The sequence below is a fragment of the Carettochelys insculpta genome, chromosome 4, assembly GCF_033958435.1.
Source record: "Carettochelys insculpta isolate YL-2023 chromosome 4, ASM3395843v1, whole genome shotgun sequence".
NCBI lineage: Eukaryota > Metazoa > Chordata > Testudines > Carettochelyidae > Carettochelys > Carettochelys insculpta.
In genome coordinates, this window is record NC_134140.1 from 120580702 (window position 1) to 120596725 (window position 16024).

General features: G+C 42.5%; 1 protein-coding gene across 1 annotated transcript in view; it reads right to left on the reverse strand.

The window, feature by feature from the left end:
* Positions 1–2167: 2167 nt before the first annotated feature.
* The window catches only part of MMRN1 (multimerin 1), a 60585-nt gene continuing 46728 nt past the window's right edge, over positions 2168–16024 (reverse strand). The window contains exons 7-8 of the mRNA XM_074993601.1: positions 10985–11131; positions 2168–8942 (exon numbers count right to left, since the gene is read on the reverse strand). Coding sequence (XP_074849702.1) covers positions 8521–8942; positions 10985–11131 — 569 coding nt within the window. The 3' untranslated portion in view covers positions 2168–8520. The remainder of the gene's footprint in view (positions 8943–10984; positions 11132–16024) is intronic.

The following is a 16024-nucleotide window of genomic DNA, read 5'->3' on the forward strand; positions in this document are numbered from 1 at the left end:
ACCCCTCTTAGGACAAGGGGTAACGGAAGTAGAATACGGTAAACCCTCGAAATGCTCGATTTCAAGATGTGCCTAACTTGCATTAATGCAAGTTAAGCGCAACTCAAAATTCTGCTCCCCCCACTCACCTAGTTCAAACCCCCTGCACATGGCTCTGCCTCAACCTCCATGGTCCTGGTTTAACCCTTGCCCCCACCCAGCTCACCAGGCCTCCGCCTGGCTCCAGCCCAACCCCCCACCAGCCCGGTTCAAACGTCTCTGGCCTGGCTCACCACCCCCACGCAACTCCATCTCACCTCTCCCATTCGTGGGGCTCTGGCTGTCACACACACACACACCCTGCACATGCAGCTCCATCTCTCACACTCCTCCCACCATGTGCAGCTCTGTCTCTCATACAAACACCCCTCATGCATGCGCGTCTCCGTCTCACATCTCCCTTGCGTGTGACTCCATCTCAGCTTCCCCCTGCCCCCCTCCCCCGCCCCCCACAACCCTAATCCACCCCAGGCTTAACCCACCTGCCCCCTCCCATGGCCCTAACCCACCACCCCCAACTTACACAAAATTCAGGTTATGGGAGGGTGTGTGTAACTTGAGGGACTACTGTACTGCACTTGCAAAACCATTGCTATTTTGAGCATGGTGTTTAGCCACTGGGTTGCTATTTTTAGATACAACTGTATCCCAAAATAGCAGCCACCCTATGTAGCCATAGCTCCAAATCTAAGTATTGGGTACTAGGGCAATGAAGTGCATTTAAAGTGAACATGCTGCCGATACTATACTCCTTCGCAATTTTATTACCAAGATAGCAGATTGAATTTTCTTGCCTAAACGTTTAGAGGATGAAATGCTATTTAAAGGCAAAGGTTTATTTGATCTTATTTGTGCAGGCAAAATAGCATTTATAACACACGTTATTGCTCTAGCTCAAGAATTAGTGCCAATTTTTCACACAAAAAATGAAAAGGTTTCACTGCACACATTAAATATACAGCTATGTTAAATTCATAGTATTTTTCATTTACCAACCGTGAAACAGTGACTTGAATTAATGTGGTTCAGCAAATACAAAGGCTTCCTCCCAAAGAAATCAAGAATATTTTATGTTCTTATGCTCTTAAGATGCTCCTTTTCCACCAATTTATAGGTCTCCAGAATGTTAATGATTTCACCTGGTTCAATGTAAGATCCTTTGTGTTATATCAACAGATTGAATGGGTAGAGAAGTGTGAAAATATGATGAAATAGCTGAATAGATGAAAAACATGGACTGCAGTATCCTAGCTTCAGTCTATCTAACACCACTGAAAAGGTTAATCATGTCTCAGAAGTTACTCAATCATTCTGTAATGCACTAAGGATATGATCAGTCAATGAGCGTTTGATTTTACAATATAAAGCTCATCAAGGCAGGGGTTGTGCCTTTATCTGTGTCTTGTACAATGCCAAACACAGCATCAGTGCTAATTAATAAGAATAACATAATGTCTGCAAATTCATAGTCTTGTTAAAGACATGGGTGACATTCCTTTGGAAATAGTCTAAAATTGTCTTTTTGGCTTTCAGGAGTATGCATCTCTCCCACTCCTGTAGTTGAATTTAGCTCTTAATAAGAAGCAATTATTCTTTTAAATCACCTCCAGTCACTGAGGGACAGATTTCTAATGTAATTTAGGTACTGAAAGATGCAGATAAGGCTTCAGTAGGAGTTTCAAAAGCATGTAGGTTTCCACAGAAGAGTTTTCACAGACATGAAATAAACAAAAGGAAAGGACATGAGCCCAAGGAAGCCAATAACTCTGCTATCTACAATTCATGACAGCTATTCAGGTGTTAATTCCTGAAGCTTGTAAAGAGGAATAAGGTGGAAGGAACTTAGGGCAATGCTGCAGCTACTGAAGAAGGTGTACAGCTGGCTAGAAAAAACTGCAGATTTCAGCATGAATGATAAAAAAAAGAGGGGGGGAATGCATTTAGAGATATCTAGGTTTGTGTAGGTTAGAAAATGGTAATGCAAGCTCCAGAGTAAATTGGATGGGCTTGTTAAAGCCAAACCAGATAATGTTGCCATGGTTATTGAGTCACACAGATAAAGGGACCAATGTTCACTGTACTCTATAAAGGTTTGGGATGGTCTTTGTGATCCTTTATGAGGGCTTTTGGTAGATACTAATGTTCAGATGTGAAGCCGGGTATCTCTGTATCATCAGGGAAAACAAATCAAAGAGTTATAAAATGAAGGGGAAGGGATGTCAAAATGCTGTTGGAGCCATTATTTGTGATGATTTCTGGTAGGGTCTCATGAGACTCTAGATAGATCACTATTTTTTCTGCATAATGGGTAGATCTTATTGATACACAATTATGTTCTGTACCAAGTGCTTTATTAAATCAAGTGGCTTATATACAGAGTCACATGCCCAGAAATGAGTTTTCAAGGCTGAGGCAGATACATACACATGCTGCAGAATCTGCATATAAGTTACAGTTGCATACAGGAAATTCTACTTTGCTTAACACACATATATGAGGAAAAAGATCATAGAGCATAATGCACAAACATACCTTCAGGGAGCTGCAGCTTGGTGCATATCTTTTTGTAAAGACCAGTTATTTTCCCTCTTTACTGGTGCAATAGGAATAGCAAGACTGCTACTGCTGGGTAAGATGATTTCCAATTTATTGCTACTCAAGGCTCGGATACTAATCAGAGCTCTTGGTCCATAGCTAATGAATTTGGAATTTTCGTGGCAGAAAAATTAAAACACATGACGACCTATCAAGAATCTGGCTGCTGTGAAAATATAATTAGTGCCTATGATGCTGGAGACCCAGCTCGAAGGATTGTGTGGCAAGGGCAGCAAGGGCAGAGAAAGTCACATTAAAAGGAGATGCAATCTCTGGTGGGTCATTTGCATTTCATCTGCAGGGCAATTTCCACGCCATTTAGTCATCTCCACAGCAGGAATAAAGGGACTAAATACATTATTAAAATGACAAAGTCATACAAGGGGGAGGATTGGGGTACCTAGGCAGTAGGTTTGATAAAATTCAGTGATACAGGAGGATGAGTTAATGTCAAATCGGGGATTTAAGTGTTTACAGAAAGATGTGGTACGCTGAGGAGGAAGGGGTTGGAGCAGACACATTCAAGGTTTGTGGTGTGTTGAGGATTAGTCTCGTAATGAGAAGAGAGGATTACCAAGACCCTACACTGACGTGGTTTGCAGTTGTTCCCCACACTGTTAGCTCTGCTCATTTGAGTGTTTAGGTAAAAGAGCCACTAGGATATCATCTCACAACTTATGTCTTGTGAGACCCATTAACAAATAATTAGTGGATTTGGGACTACAATATACGCACTGTTATTGAGGGTTCTTTTCCGTCCTTGAATTTCTGATTTTTAAACTAGGTTTTCAGTGTGAAGCACAACCCTCGCTTGTTAACTATGTGGCTGAAGTGAGCAAAGAATAAGGGTCTCTCTTGCTTGCATACCGTAAAGATTCAGAAGGAAAAACAAATGCAGTAAGTCAAACTGGTCTGTGGCAGGTGAGATGAAGTTTTGGGTCCCCAAGGGTATGTCTACAGAGTGAAGTTATTTGTCTGCACAATGCAACCACTATTTTGAAATAGTGGATGCCTTATTTTGAAATTGATAAACCCCATTGTATGAGGAATAGTGCCTATTTTGAAATAGAGGCTGTGCAGACAGAGAATAGAACCTATTTTGAAACAATCCATTGTACAGCCAATAGTTCTATTTTGAAAAAAGGCTCTATTGTGTCTGGATGCTCTGTTTCAACATAGCTGAGCACTATTTAAAAATGCATTTTGTGTGTAGATGTGCTATTTTGGAATAAGCTCTTCCAGAATATCTCTTATGGAACACAACAAAACAGCATAAATGTAGCACTTTAAAGACTAACAAAATGATTTATTCAGTGACGAGCTTTCATGGGACAGACCCACTTCATCAGATCGATCTCATTTCCAATACAGACTGATATTTATAAGTACAGAGGACCAAAAAAAAAATCACAATAAAAACTGACAAATTAGAGGGGGATGAGGAGTGGGGGAATGTTAATTGTCCTTCCTGAGATAATTACAAGCACCAAAGGAAGGGAAGCCATCCTTGTAATGCGTGAGGTAATTGAGATCTCTGTTCATACCATGTGCTAATGTGTCAAATTTGAATATGAATTCCAACTCACAAATTTCTCGCGTGATTCTGTTTTTAAATTCTTTTTGGTCTAGGACACAAATTCTCAGGTCTTTAACAGAATGGCCCGCTCCATTGAAGTGTTCACTGACTAGCTTATGTGTATTTAGTTTCTTGATGTCTGCTCTGTGTCAATTTATTCTTTGGCAAAGGCTTTGCAAAGTTTGTCCAATGTACATAGTGGCAGGGCATTGTTGGCACATAATAGCTGTCTCTACACATGCATGCTACTTCGAAGTAGCGGCACTAACTTTGAAATAGCGCCCGTCACAGCTACACGTGTAGGGCACTATTTCGAAGTTAACATCGACGTTAGGCGGCAAGACGTCGAAGCCGCTAACCCCATGAGGGGATGGGAATAGCGCCCTACTTCGACGTTCAACGTCAAAGTAGGGACCGTGTAGTGGTTGTGCGTCCCGCAACATCGAAATTGCGGGGTCCGCCATGGTGGCCATCAGCTGAGGGGTTGAGTGACGCTCTCTCTCCAGCCCCTGCGGGGCTCTATGGTCATCGTGTGCAGCAGCCCTCAGCCCAAGGCTTCTGGCTGCTGCTGCCGCAGCTGGGGATCCATGCTTCAGGCACAGGGTCTGCAACCAGTTGTTGGCTCTGTGGATCTTGTGTTGTTTAGTGCAACTGTGTCTGGGAGGGGCCCTTTAAGGGAGCGGCTTGCTGTTGAGTCTGCCCTGTGACCCTGTCTGCAGCTGTGCCTGGCACCCTTATTTCGATGTGTGCTACTTTGGCGTGTAGACGTTCCCTCGCTGCGCCTATTTCGATGTGGTGCTGCGCAACGTCGAAGTTGAACATTGACGTTGCCAGCCCTGGAGGACGTGTAGACGTTATTCATCGAAATAGGCTATTTCGATGTCGCTACATCAAAATAAGCTACTTCGAAGTAGGCTTCACGTGTAGACGTAGCCAATGCCATATATAATATTGCTGGAAGAGCATAAGAATGTGCCTTTGATCTTGTAACTAACATGGTTAGGTCCAGTGATGTATCCCCAGAATAAATATGTGGACAAAGTTGGCAGCGGGGTTTGTTGCAAGGAAAAGTTCCAGGATTAGTATTACTCTGGTGTAGCCTGTGATTGCTGGTGAGAATCTTTCTTAGGTTCGGAGATTGTCAACAAGAAAGGACAGGCCTGTTACCTAGGGCCTCCTGGAGTGTACTTTCATGATCCAGAACAGGTTGTAGGTTTTTAATGATTTGTTGCAGGGGGCTATAGGTGATGGCAAGCGGTGTTCTGTTACTGAGCTTCTGGGGCCTATCTTGAAGTGTATGGTTTCTGGCTATTCATCTGGAAAAGCTTATTCTGCTGTGTAGACTTAGCCCAAGAGGCCTCCTGTTCCCCATTGGTCATAAACCTAAGATTAGAAGGGGATGGTGATATCCCTGTCTGCTGTCCCTTAGGGTTTTCATCTCTTAAAAGCAGCCTCCACCATCAGTCTCCTGCGGGCATATGTTGCCGGGGGATAAGGTGAATTAACTCACCTTCAGTACTAACCACCCTAGAAATGCCTCCACACAGCTTGTGATGAACATAGCCATGTATCTCTCCTCATCTTAATTCCTCTATACTGCACATTTAACTTTCTACAAAAGTCCCCTTTCCGGAGCGGGAGCTGCCAGGTTATGAAGCAGGCTAATGCAGCATATTACAGAAGAGACTTCTGTTTTTTTCTGGTTGTATTGTTTCCCTTAATTTAAAGTAACTACAGCTGCCCACATTTAAGGGTGACACAAACTGACTGGCATTTTTCTTAAGGGAGGATTTTTTTTGTGGGAAGAGGCCGTATCAGAGTCAGTTAGGACCACTTAAGGTAGTGCAGATGATGTGCAAATTTGGCCTGAAATGTTCATTCCTGCTAAGTCAGAGTCTTTTGGAAAGACAAGTGTGTGTCCATAACCTTTACTTACATAGAAAATCACTGACCTTCATTAAAGTCATAAGTTCTGAACTGGGGAAGTGTTCCAATACCTTGAATTCCTAAAAAATAGCCATTATGAATAAAATGCCTAGCTTTCAGCTGTATTTTCAGATTTGTATTCTACTTACTTCAGCACATTTCTTCTTTTCTTGTTTCAGATTCAGGTGTATCTACTAATGAATACTAGGAAGAAAGCTGGTATTTTGTGACTATCTTGGAGAAATGTTCCTGGCAAATGAAAGCAATATAACTTAGAGAGAATCCAAAACATGTAGCTGCTGTACACTGGTTTCTGTCAATTGACTTTAGTGAAACAGTATTGATGTATAGTAATTGAGAATCTGGTCCATTATCCAGCACTGAAAAAAATTATTTAAACAAGCTCAGAGAGAGGTATGGTCCCCAGTGCCTTGCATCCTGTGTAGGCATTTACATCTGAGAAAAGTGAAAGCCAGCTGAAAGGCAATGCTACCAAACCACAGTGCTCTATTGTTTTGTTGTTGATGTTGTGTTATGAAGATACAGACTAACACAGCTACCTCTCTGAGCTATTCATTCATGTCAGTGATCACATTTTATACCCACTTTGCACTGGCATTGGTGGCTATAAATGGTGTCAGAGAGTGGAGAATAAGGCCTACAGTTTTTAAGCCCAATATATTCAAGCTGCTACCAAAGTATATTGGGATGCATGCACTCATTTATATTTTGCTGGTTTGTCACTGTATGTCAACTTGGAATGGCTCATGCAGAAGGAACCCATCTTGATTCGCATTAACAATCAATCAACTTGAATGACATGCTGAAACAAACCAAATCTAGTCTATACATTCATAGATTTCAAGGTCAGAAAGGACCATTATGATCAATCTAATCTGCCTGGAGTTATACGGGATGTCAAAGAACCTTACTCAATAATTTCTGTATGAAGCCAGTTCTTATTTAAGGCTCAGTGATGGAAAAATCTACCAAATTTCTAGCTAAGGTCTTCCAATGATCAGTTACACTATTAAAATATTGTATCTTAATTCTATCTGAATTTGTCTAACATCAAATTCCAACCATTAAATCTTGACATGCCTTTTTCTATTCAAGAGCTTAGATACAAGACCTTGTACAAAATTATGAAGTAAATATAGTCTTAATATATAAAGATATTCACAAATCATATCAGTCTAAAAACTACAAATAGTTTTCATTTTATGCAAGAAGCTAAAGAGTTTCTGAGCTGCCAAACCGAAGCAACACTCTGAAGTAAAGGGGGTAGCATGGGGAAAATGAGGGCAAAATTTGACCCACCCCATCCAGATCCCTATCCACTCTCTTGTAAAAACCCACATGCTCACTTAAGCTAAGCATAAATGTGATCAGAGCAGAATCCTCCACTCATTCACACATATGATTTTTCATATTAATGACTCGTGGACTCTCTTGTCACAGGTGTAAATGGCTATACAAGGAACAAGTTTGCAGAGAATCAAGGCCTCGGGCTCTTGAAATTCCACTTGTCCTGCTGAATGTGAACATCTTTTGTAAAGAAAATTGGTATTATGCAATGGAATGTATAGGGTTACCAGGTAAAAAAGAAGATACTTCTGAGAGGGAGTGTATCTGTATCACAATCTAACTCATGTAGTATTAATGTGTTGTAATATACTATGGCTCCTTTTCATCGCGAGAGACAATGGTTAGCAGTGGCAGTGAGGATCTATGAGTGTGCAGCTTCTCTTGTGGCTTATCCATCCAATATTGGATTTGCACGGTCGATTACAATAACCGCATGTCAGTCTATTTCTGAATTCTGGATTCTGAGAGCTTTTCCTTCTGGGACGAAGTTCTTTCATGTGGCTTGCACATATACTATCAAAGGATGATGTGCCCTGTTGTAGCAATCATCACCAGGTATTTCGATCTGATGATGTAGATTCCCAGGATTTTGGATCGATGTTGAACTTTTTCATGGCGTTTTTGCACATACCCAGGAATCTTAGCTTTGGTTTTCCTCTTGTTCTCAACCCGCATGACAGTTCACCGAAGAGGATTTCTTTGGGAAGACGTTCGTCACCCATCCTTCTCACATGACCAAGCCTTTGTAGTCTTCTGCTATTGAGGATCACTATGAGGCTGAGTATGCCAGATCTTGACAGGAGATCTGCATTTGAAACTTTATCGTAAATTAATATGACGTGAGTTGGTAGATACTGATACAGATTCGTTCTCTCTCAGGGTCGTCCTTCTTTTTGAAACGTCAGATATGGTAACCCTAGGAATTTGCGTTGCAGGAAAGGAGGAAATTCAAGGTACAGATAAGTTATTCTTCAGGCTGCTTCATTCAAAGATGGTATTTTGCACTAATGGCTGATTTATGTACGGTACAACAAGTAACCAGCAAATGTAGTGACAGGTGGATACTTGGCTGGGATGGAGCCAGTTGCCAGTCTGAGCCAGACTTCTTGACCATAGTTTAACTCCAGTAAAGCATGCCCAGTTACTACCTTGTCACTGTACTTGTTACCACTGACATTTTCAGACTGGAAAGCCAGTTTGTCTTGTCCATCAACCACTAAATAGCCAGAGATGCGAGGACTGACAGATGCAATGGTGTACTCAAAAACATACACTCCAAGATATGGAACACGGAACTTTCCACTTGCGGGGACATAGGAAGATCCATAATTCACATCCAGATTATTAAATCTGATGGGGCCAGGCGTACTCATCCCATAGGTGTGAGAGGCAAAGAAAGCCACCATAGGTGCATATCTGTAAGATCCTTTGGAAAAATCTGTGAAGAGTAGAGAGTATTTTTAAGAGATGTTTCTTCATTTTTCCCTCATATTCCCCGTGTGTTGCATATTTAAAAAGGACGACTCATAATACATGTCAGAGTTTGAAGTAGGAATTGAAACAGACACAGGGTACAATCATTTTTCAAGGCAGCTCGTCAAGTAGCTTCAGCAACCAGAACAGAATCAGAATGAATCTCTATGCACTGCAGAAAACATAGTTTCCTCTGCAGTTAGTGCCAAGTGCACCTACAAAAGCTATATGTCAGAAACAGCAAGGGAGCATCGTTATTGACTGCCCTGCAATATTATTAACAAAAGCTTTTATTTTTCCTCTTGCCCCCACTGCAGGGTCTCTTTCTTTCTTTTTGTCACAAATCTTTACCTGGTATATATGGGTATTCTGAAGCCAGAAATCATGCTCACAGGCCCTAGATAAGAGAGATTTAGAGCACTCTTGCCAACAAATGGGTGAAATAAAAATGTGTCTTTTTCCATTCCTGCTGGGCATGCACACTAATATCCCTGAACTGTAAAAATGATTTTACTCACTATTTATATGTAGTCGTGATTGAGAAGCAGCCAAACAGCAGCGGCGAGCAGCATTTAAATCAGATTCATGTGGCTCAGATGTAAAATGTCTATTTATTTATTTTTAAGCTTGGATGAACACATATAATTTCTCCTGTCCCTGTTACCAGTAACATTTATGTGGCTCTCAGGGTCCAGATCATTAGGTGGCCTAGTAATTCCTCGCATTTGATTGACTGGCTGAAGATCTGCCACAGACTCATTCATTGCTACAGGGATCAGAACACCCCAAGAAGTGCTGGGCCCATCATTTTCCCACTGGCCCTGAAATAGAGGCCCAATGGTGCGAGGAGGCCACTGGGGAAGTGGCCCAGGGAAAAAGGCAGTGAAGGGGAGAGAAGAGGAAGGCTTCTAGCAGAGGGTCCCTGGGCCAGTACTCAGAGTAGTGGGCAGGCCTGAGTCCCTGCCCCTTCAACCTTGTACTGTACTTAGCCACACACCAGAGTACCCCTAATAGACTGTAGTCTGCCCCTGATGTGAGGTGGTAGACCAAGGCTGCAGTGGGCCACAGTGGTGGGTGCCCTGAATTGAAGCCAGACTGCTGAGCCACCCCTCCTGGAAGGGAGCAAGGGATTAGGAGAGTGGGCTCTGCTGGAGGGCAGAATCCTGAAGCGGAAGCCATGATCCAGACAGCAATGAGGTTCCCGAGCTGATCTTGTGGAGGGAGCAGCAGTAGACAATGCACTAGCCAGAAGGAAGTGCCCTTCTGAGAAGAGCATACTAATTCCTTGATCAACCAGCTGCAGGCACCATGGCAATGAGTTGACCCTGTTACCCCCTGTGATATGGGCCATATGAAAATAGGGGATTATGGGTCATCAGCAGTTATTAAGTCCTTGGCCGTGTCTACACGTGCCCCAAACTTCGAAATGGCCACGCAAATGGCCATTTCGAAGTTTACTAATGAAGCGCTGAAATGCATATTCAGTGATTCATTAGCATGCAGGCGGCAGCGGCACGTCGAAATTGCCGCGGATTGCCGCCGCGCGTCTCGTCCAGACGGGGCTCCTTTTCGAAAGGACCCCACCTACTTTGAAGTCCCCTTATTCCCATCAGCTCATGGGAATAAGGGGACTTGGAAGTAGGCGGGGTTCTTTCGAAAAGGAGCCCCGTCTGGACGAGACGCGCGGCGGCAAATCCGCGTCAATTTCGAAGTGCCGCTGCCGCCCGCATGCTAATGAGCGCTGAATATGCATTTCAGCACTTCATTAGTAAATTTCGAAATGGCCATTTGCATGGCCATTTCGAAGTTTGGGGCACGTGTAGACGTAGCCCTTCAGTGCTAAAACACTGGACTCTGCTACCTGAGCTAAAGGATTAATTTTAAGTGGTACCACTAGTAGGCCCTCATGCTCAGTGAGTCAGTCTCTAGAAGGGGCTACAAACTATTTAGCCAATTAGTGCATGGTACAAAATACTCATATGCTGCCTTGCTAAATACCATACTTGCCTACGGTCACGGCATTTTCCTCTGCCAGCTTTATACTGCAGTTGACTCCTCCAAAGGGGTGACGACAAGCACAAATAAAACTCTGCTTTCCATTGATGCAGGTTCCTCCATTCTGGCAGGGGGAGCTCGTGCAGCCCATGTACATACCTGTTTTAAAGAAAAATAAAACCTGAATGGATATGGTTGACACCTTCAAAACTGTTAATTACAATGACACTGACTGGGTCACACCTGCGCTGATGCAAAACTTTTTCTACCATTCCCTGAATCAGGTGAAATTCCCCTTCTGATTTGTATGTGAAAGACCCTCTGAAGGGTTCAGTCAGTGCAGGACCTTCCCTGTCAGTCAGTCAACCTGTTCTACCAACACATCTACATTCCAGTCAGACATTTGCAGAAGCATTTTCACTCTCTCCATCTCTTGGTCACACTCTCTCACACACTCTCACCTCCACATTGCTTATCAAGGTTGGCGAGATAACGTAAGATGGAAGAAGTTACAAACCTATTTGCTGTGGGTAGAAGACCCAGACGCATCTAACACATTTACAATTAGGACATGGGAAGTAGGTGTATTGATGGCCCTGAATCACTGTTCATCAGTCCACTGCAAACCATCTTGAGGATGCCCATCACTACATTTGGGGACCAAGTTCCCAATGGGCCAAGATGGGCACCAAGTTCCTGTGTCCTGGAGTTCTGCCAGCTGTCACTCTCTTATAAAGTCTGTAGGATTCCACTTAAATTCTAGAGTTTGGGGCATGTACCTATAGAGACTGCTTTGAACATTTCTTCCCAGGATTAAAGAACATACAAGATTTGTACCCTTCAATGGAAAGTGATGAGTATTAAGAACTCCCACACCATCAGAAGTTATGTACTTTTCTGAGCAGGGAACCTTGCAATATTTTTCTTCTCCTGTTATTTTGGTCAATTAAAGTAAAAAGCCTTAAAGAAAAACATTTTTTCTGTGCTGTATTGCAGTGCACTGGTTTGAACCATTCTATATAACAGACTCAGGCCTTTAGAGCTGAGGCTAGCTGTTGAAAGTGCGTATAATCCTATGAAAATATAGGAAGTTGTGCAACTTCCAGGCATGAAAGAATAAGGTGGAAAACTTAAAGGGGTGATTGGGAGATGAAAGGTCCTTTCAAATAAGCTCTGATTTACCAGGGTAAATGTATTGTCTTTTTTTCATAGATAACTCTGTGACTGTTGAGTGGGTATTTTTAATTCCCAGCACAGCCCTTTCAGACGCTACTCCATTTAATCACATTATTTATACAAGGAGTTTTATTTCACTGAACAGAATGTTCAAGTTTTTTTTTTCTCTTTGTGAAATGTCTCAAGTTAAGACTGATCAGACTTATGGCCTGAAATACCAAAAAGGATCTTGTATGTCTTGTGTAATTTTTTTCCTACAGTGAGTATCCATCTATCCTACAGTGAGAATCCATCACAAAAGTGCCTGAAATAAAGCAATATAAGATTGCAGTCTCAAAAGTCACAACACAAGAAGCTGAAGATGAAGCACTTGTTTGCTCCTGCCAGGATAATCACTTTGCTCTAGATTTAATTGAAGTGACTCTTGACTCACATTTCTCAGCTGCTCACAAGTGCTTGGCCACTCAGCTTTTGTTGCTTGTAAGGAAGCATGGATAGAGTCTGATTGTGCTATAGTTCAATACCAGCTCCTCAGGATGGACAGGCTCGTGCGCATGGGATTCTGAACAGATTTCAGACTGTTAACTGTCTTTTGTGCCTTGCTGCTGAGGACAACCGAAAAGAACAAACGCATCCGTGAAGCAGCCAGGAAGAGAATCTCATCAGGAGAGAAGGGTTAGTAAGAGATGTGCAAAGAGATGAACATGTGCACTGTGTCAGGAGAAGTTAAACTCATCAAGAGAGACCCTAAGCTGACATATTGGCATAAATCAATGGAGTTACACCAATTTATAGCAGCAGAGCAATTCCTACAGAGGGCCAAGCCAAGCTCTTCAGTCAACCCCACAACAAGAGGAATTTTCCAGAAGGAGCTCATCCTGTAGCTGACTGCTGCAACACTGTTGTGCTTGTGTTGCCTTCGAGCACACTATAACCTTGTCAAACCACCAAATATTTTCCTTTTCATTGAACCATTCAGCACTACCTGACAGCCCTACACACAACTGCCATATTACACACCTCCTCTGAATGGAGTCAAGTTGCAGACAGATTTCACTTAGAGGAATATCTCAGAGCATAGCATTTAATCACTTTTTATTTAAGCCTTCACAAGTCACTAGGACAGGTATGTGGAAGAGAGACATGGCCAAGATAGATAAATGAAAGGTTTAAATGACAGGAATAACTGCATAGGATAAGATAAATGAGGTTACTCTAGTGGCAGGCAATACAATGGGATGGAGGACAGATGTAGTAAAAAGGCAAAGTTCTGCTGCTTTTAGCAAAGGCACACAGCCACAGTCTCTCTTTAGGAAATGATCTACCAATTGTAGTACAAATAAATCTTCAAACAAGTAATGAAACTCTGTCAGTATCAACTAAGGTACTGTTTAGAAAGAAAGCAGATATTTAATAATCTGATGGAACAGATTATTGCATTTGGCCTGTTTATGAGTCCATGAGTCCAATCGTTTGATTTGGGAATGGCTTAAGAGGAAGGAATTTAGAAATAATGTACCAATGCTTGGTTTTCAGTAACTCTGACTGTCCCGCTACCTGTGACCCCACAAAAGGTGGTCAGACTTTGGGATTCTCTTGCGCTAAATTTATTTCTAACACTCTCATAGGCTGTCATACCACAACATAGTCACAATGAGTTCAGCAGTCTGCATCTGGCTCAGTCTGGCAGTGATAAAACTAGTGGCTGTTCAATGACATAGGTGAAATGAGTTCCTGGTCTCAGTCCATGGGCGAGGTGGCCATCGTACAAAAGACACCAATTTATTGACTTCCCTGCTAACAGTCTCAGCAGAGAGGTCAAAGACTGCATGGGCGTGGAGCCAACTGGAATTACCCTCTTGCCTCATCCATAGCCTCAGGGTCTCACTCTTTGATTGTTACCTTGTCATGGTGAGTGGGCTTGTGTGTTCCAATGCACCCGAGAGTGATGCCATAGGGAGTGTCATACTCCCATCAGGGTCACACGTGGTGGCAACGTCAAAGGGGAGGGTCCAGACAAAGAACTATCCTAAAAGCCCTCAATGGCAGAACAGGTGGAAGATAGCAAAGGTAATGCTACTACGGCTGTGAAGGCAGATGAAGGCTGCAGCGAACAGGAGGCTCCCAATCATTGTGGATCCCACGCCACTGGACCTGAGCCTTATATCCATCAAGAACCATGTGGTGGCTGCAATGCAACAGTCCCCCCACATTAAAAGATGTCAAGCACAGGCATCTTCCTCTGCATCACAAATAGTAGGGTGACATGAAGATGTCCTACTTGTTGTCAAGAGACTTCCAAGGGAAGAGGGCCTCAGGGTTGAAGCACATTGGCCTTGCCATGGAGAAGTTGCTTGTACTGCAGTAGTTCTATCCTTACTGGTTCTTTTTTAAAAGAGACAATGTGAGTCTCCAGTACTTCCATTGCCTTTTGTGAGGCAAGGAGGGATATGGCAGAGGTCTATAAAATCATGACTGTTGTGGAAAAAGTGAATAAGGAAAAGTTATTTATTTGTTCCCATAACATAAGAACTAGGGATCACCAAATGAAATTAATGGGTAACAGGTTTAAAATCAGCAAAATGGAGTTTTTCTTCATGCAGCACATGGTAGGCTTGTAGAACTCCTTGCCAGGAGATGTTGAGAAGACCAGGACTTTAACAGGGTTCAAGAAAGAGCTAGGTAAATTCATGGAGGTTAGGTTAACCAACAGCTATTAGGCTGGATGGGTAGAAATGGTGTCGTTAGCCTCTGTTTGTCAGAAACTGGAAATGGATGACAGGGGAGGGCTCACTTGATCACCTATTCTGTTCATTTCCCTTGGGGCATCTGGCATTGGCCACTATTGGAAAACAGGCTACTGGCTTAGATGGACTTTTGGTCTGACCCAGTATTGCCATTCTTATGTGAGCACTACATAAAAAAAAAATTATTGCTGTTCATCTGTCTATTATTCTATCAAACTAAATATGAACAATTAAAGTATGACGAGTCAAATTGAATTAAAGTAATGATCAGTCTCATGCCATCAGAACACTTAATGCAAAATACAAATAGGCTTATTTTACTGCAGGCTTCAATGATAAAGCAACAATGGAAGCTTAACTTTTCTGTCTGGAAGAGTGTACTGTTGTTATCCATTATTACACAACATGCTTCCAGGAGTCTGGGCCAGAATCAATAAGCAGGAAGATAGGAAATAAAGTGAAAATATTAATGAAACCTCAATAAAGTTTAACTTTGTGCGTGCTTGATTCTCTGATGAACTGTGACTGTAGTCATGTGCATGGGAGTGTACTGGGAAGGAAACTGAACAGAAAACATTAACTCCTTTTAAAACAGAGACTTGTATCTCAGTGGTGATGCTAACAATTTGTATTTGGAGACTTTCATGGGCCTGGCACAGGTCACTTGTTTGGTATGGTTTCTTAATGTATGGAGAGGAGGCACCTTTCTGGAGGAGAAAAATCAACCCCACAAGGAACAGAACAGAGTGAATCAGATACCTAAGGGAAGATAATTAGTCTCTTTGTAGAACTCCACAGTGACCGTCCTAAATGGTTATCTACAGTGCATTCAAAAGCCTCAATAGTTTTTAAAAATCCAATAGAAACCTTACTTTCTAACTCTACAGAAAAATGTGGTTGAATCTCTCTAGTCCAGCACACTTAATATCTAACTGGTGCCAAACGAGAGAATATGCAGGACCACGTGAGGTCACTATTGTCTGGCAGCAACAACAGATCCACTGCTTACTGAGCTCTTAGAAGATGTTTAGAGGTTGTAGTGAGCAGAGGTGGCTGCTCTCTGACCAAGAGGGAGAAGAATCCCTCCCTGAATCTTGCAGGGGTGAACCTAGCCCCAGCCCCTCACCTA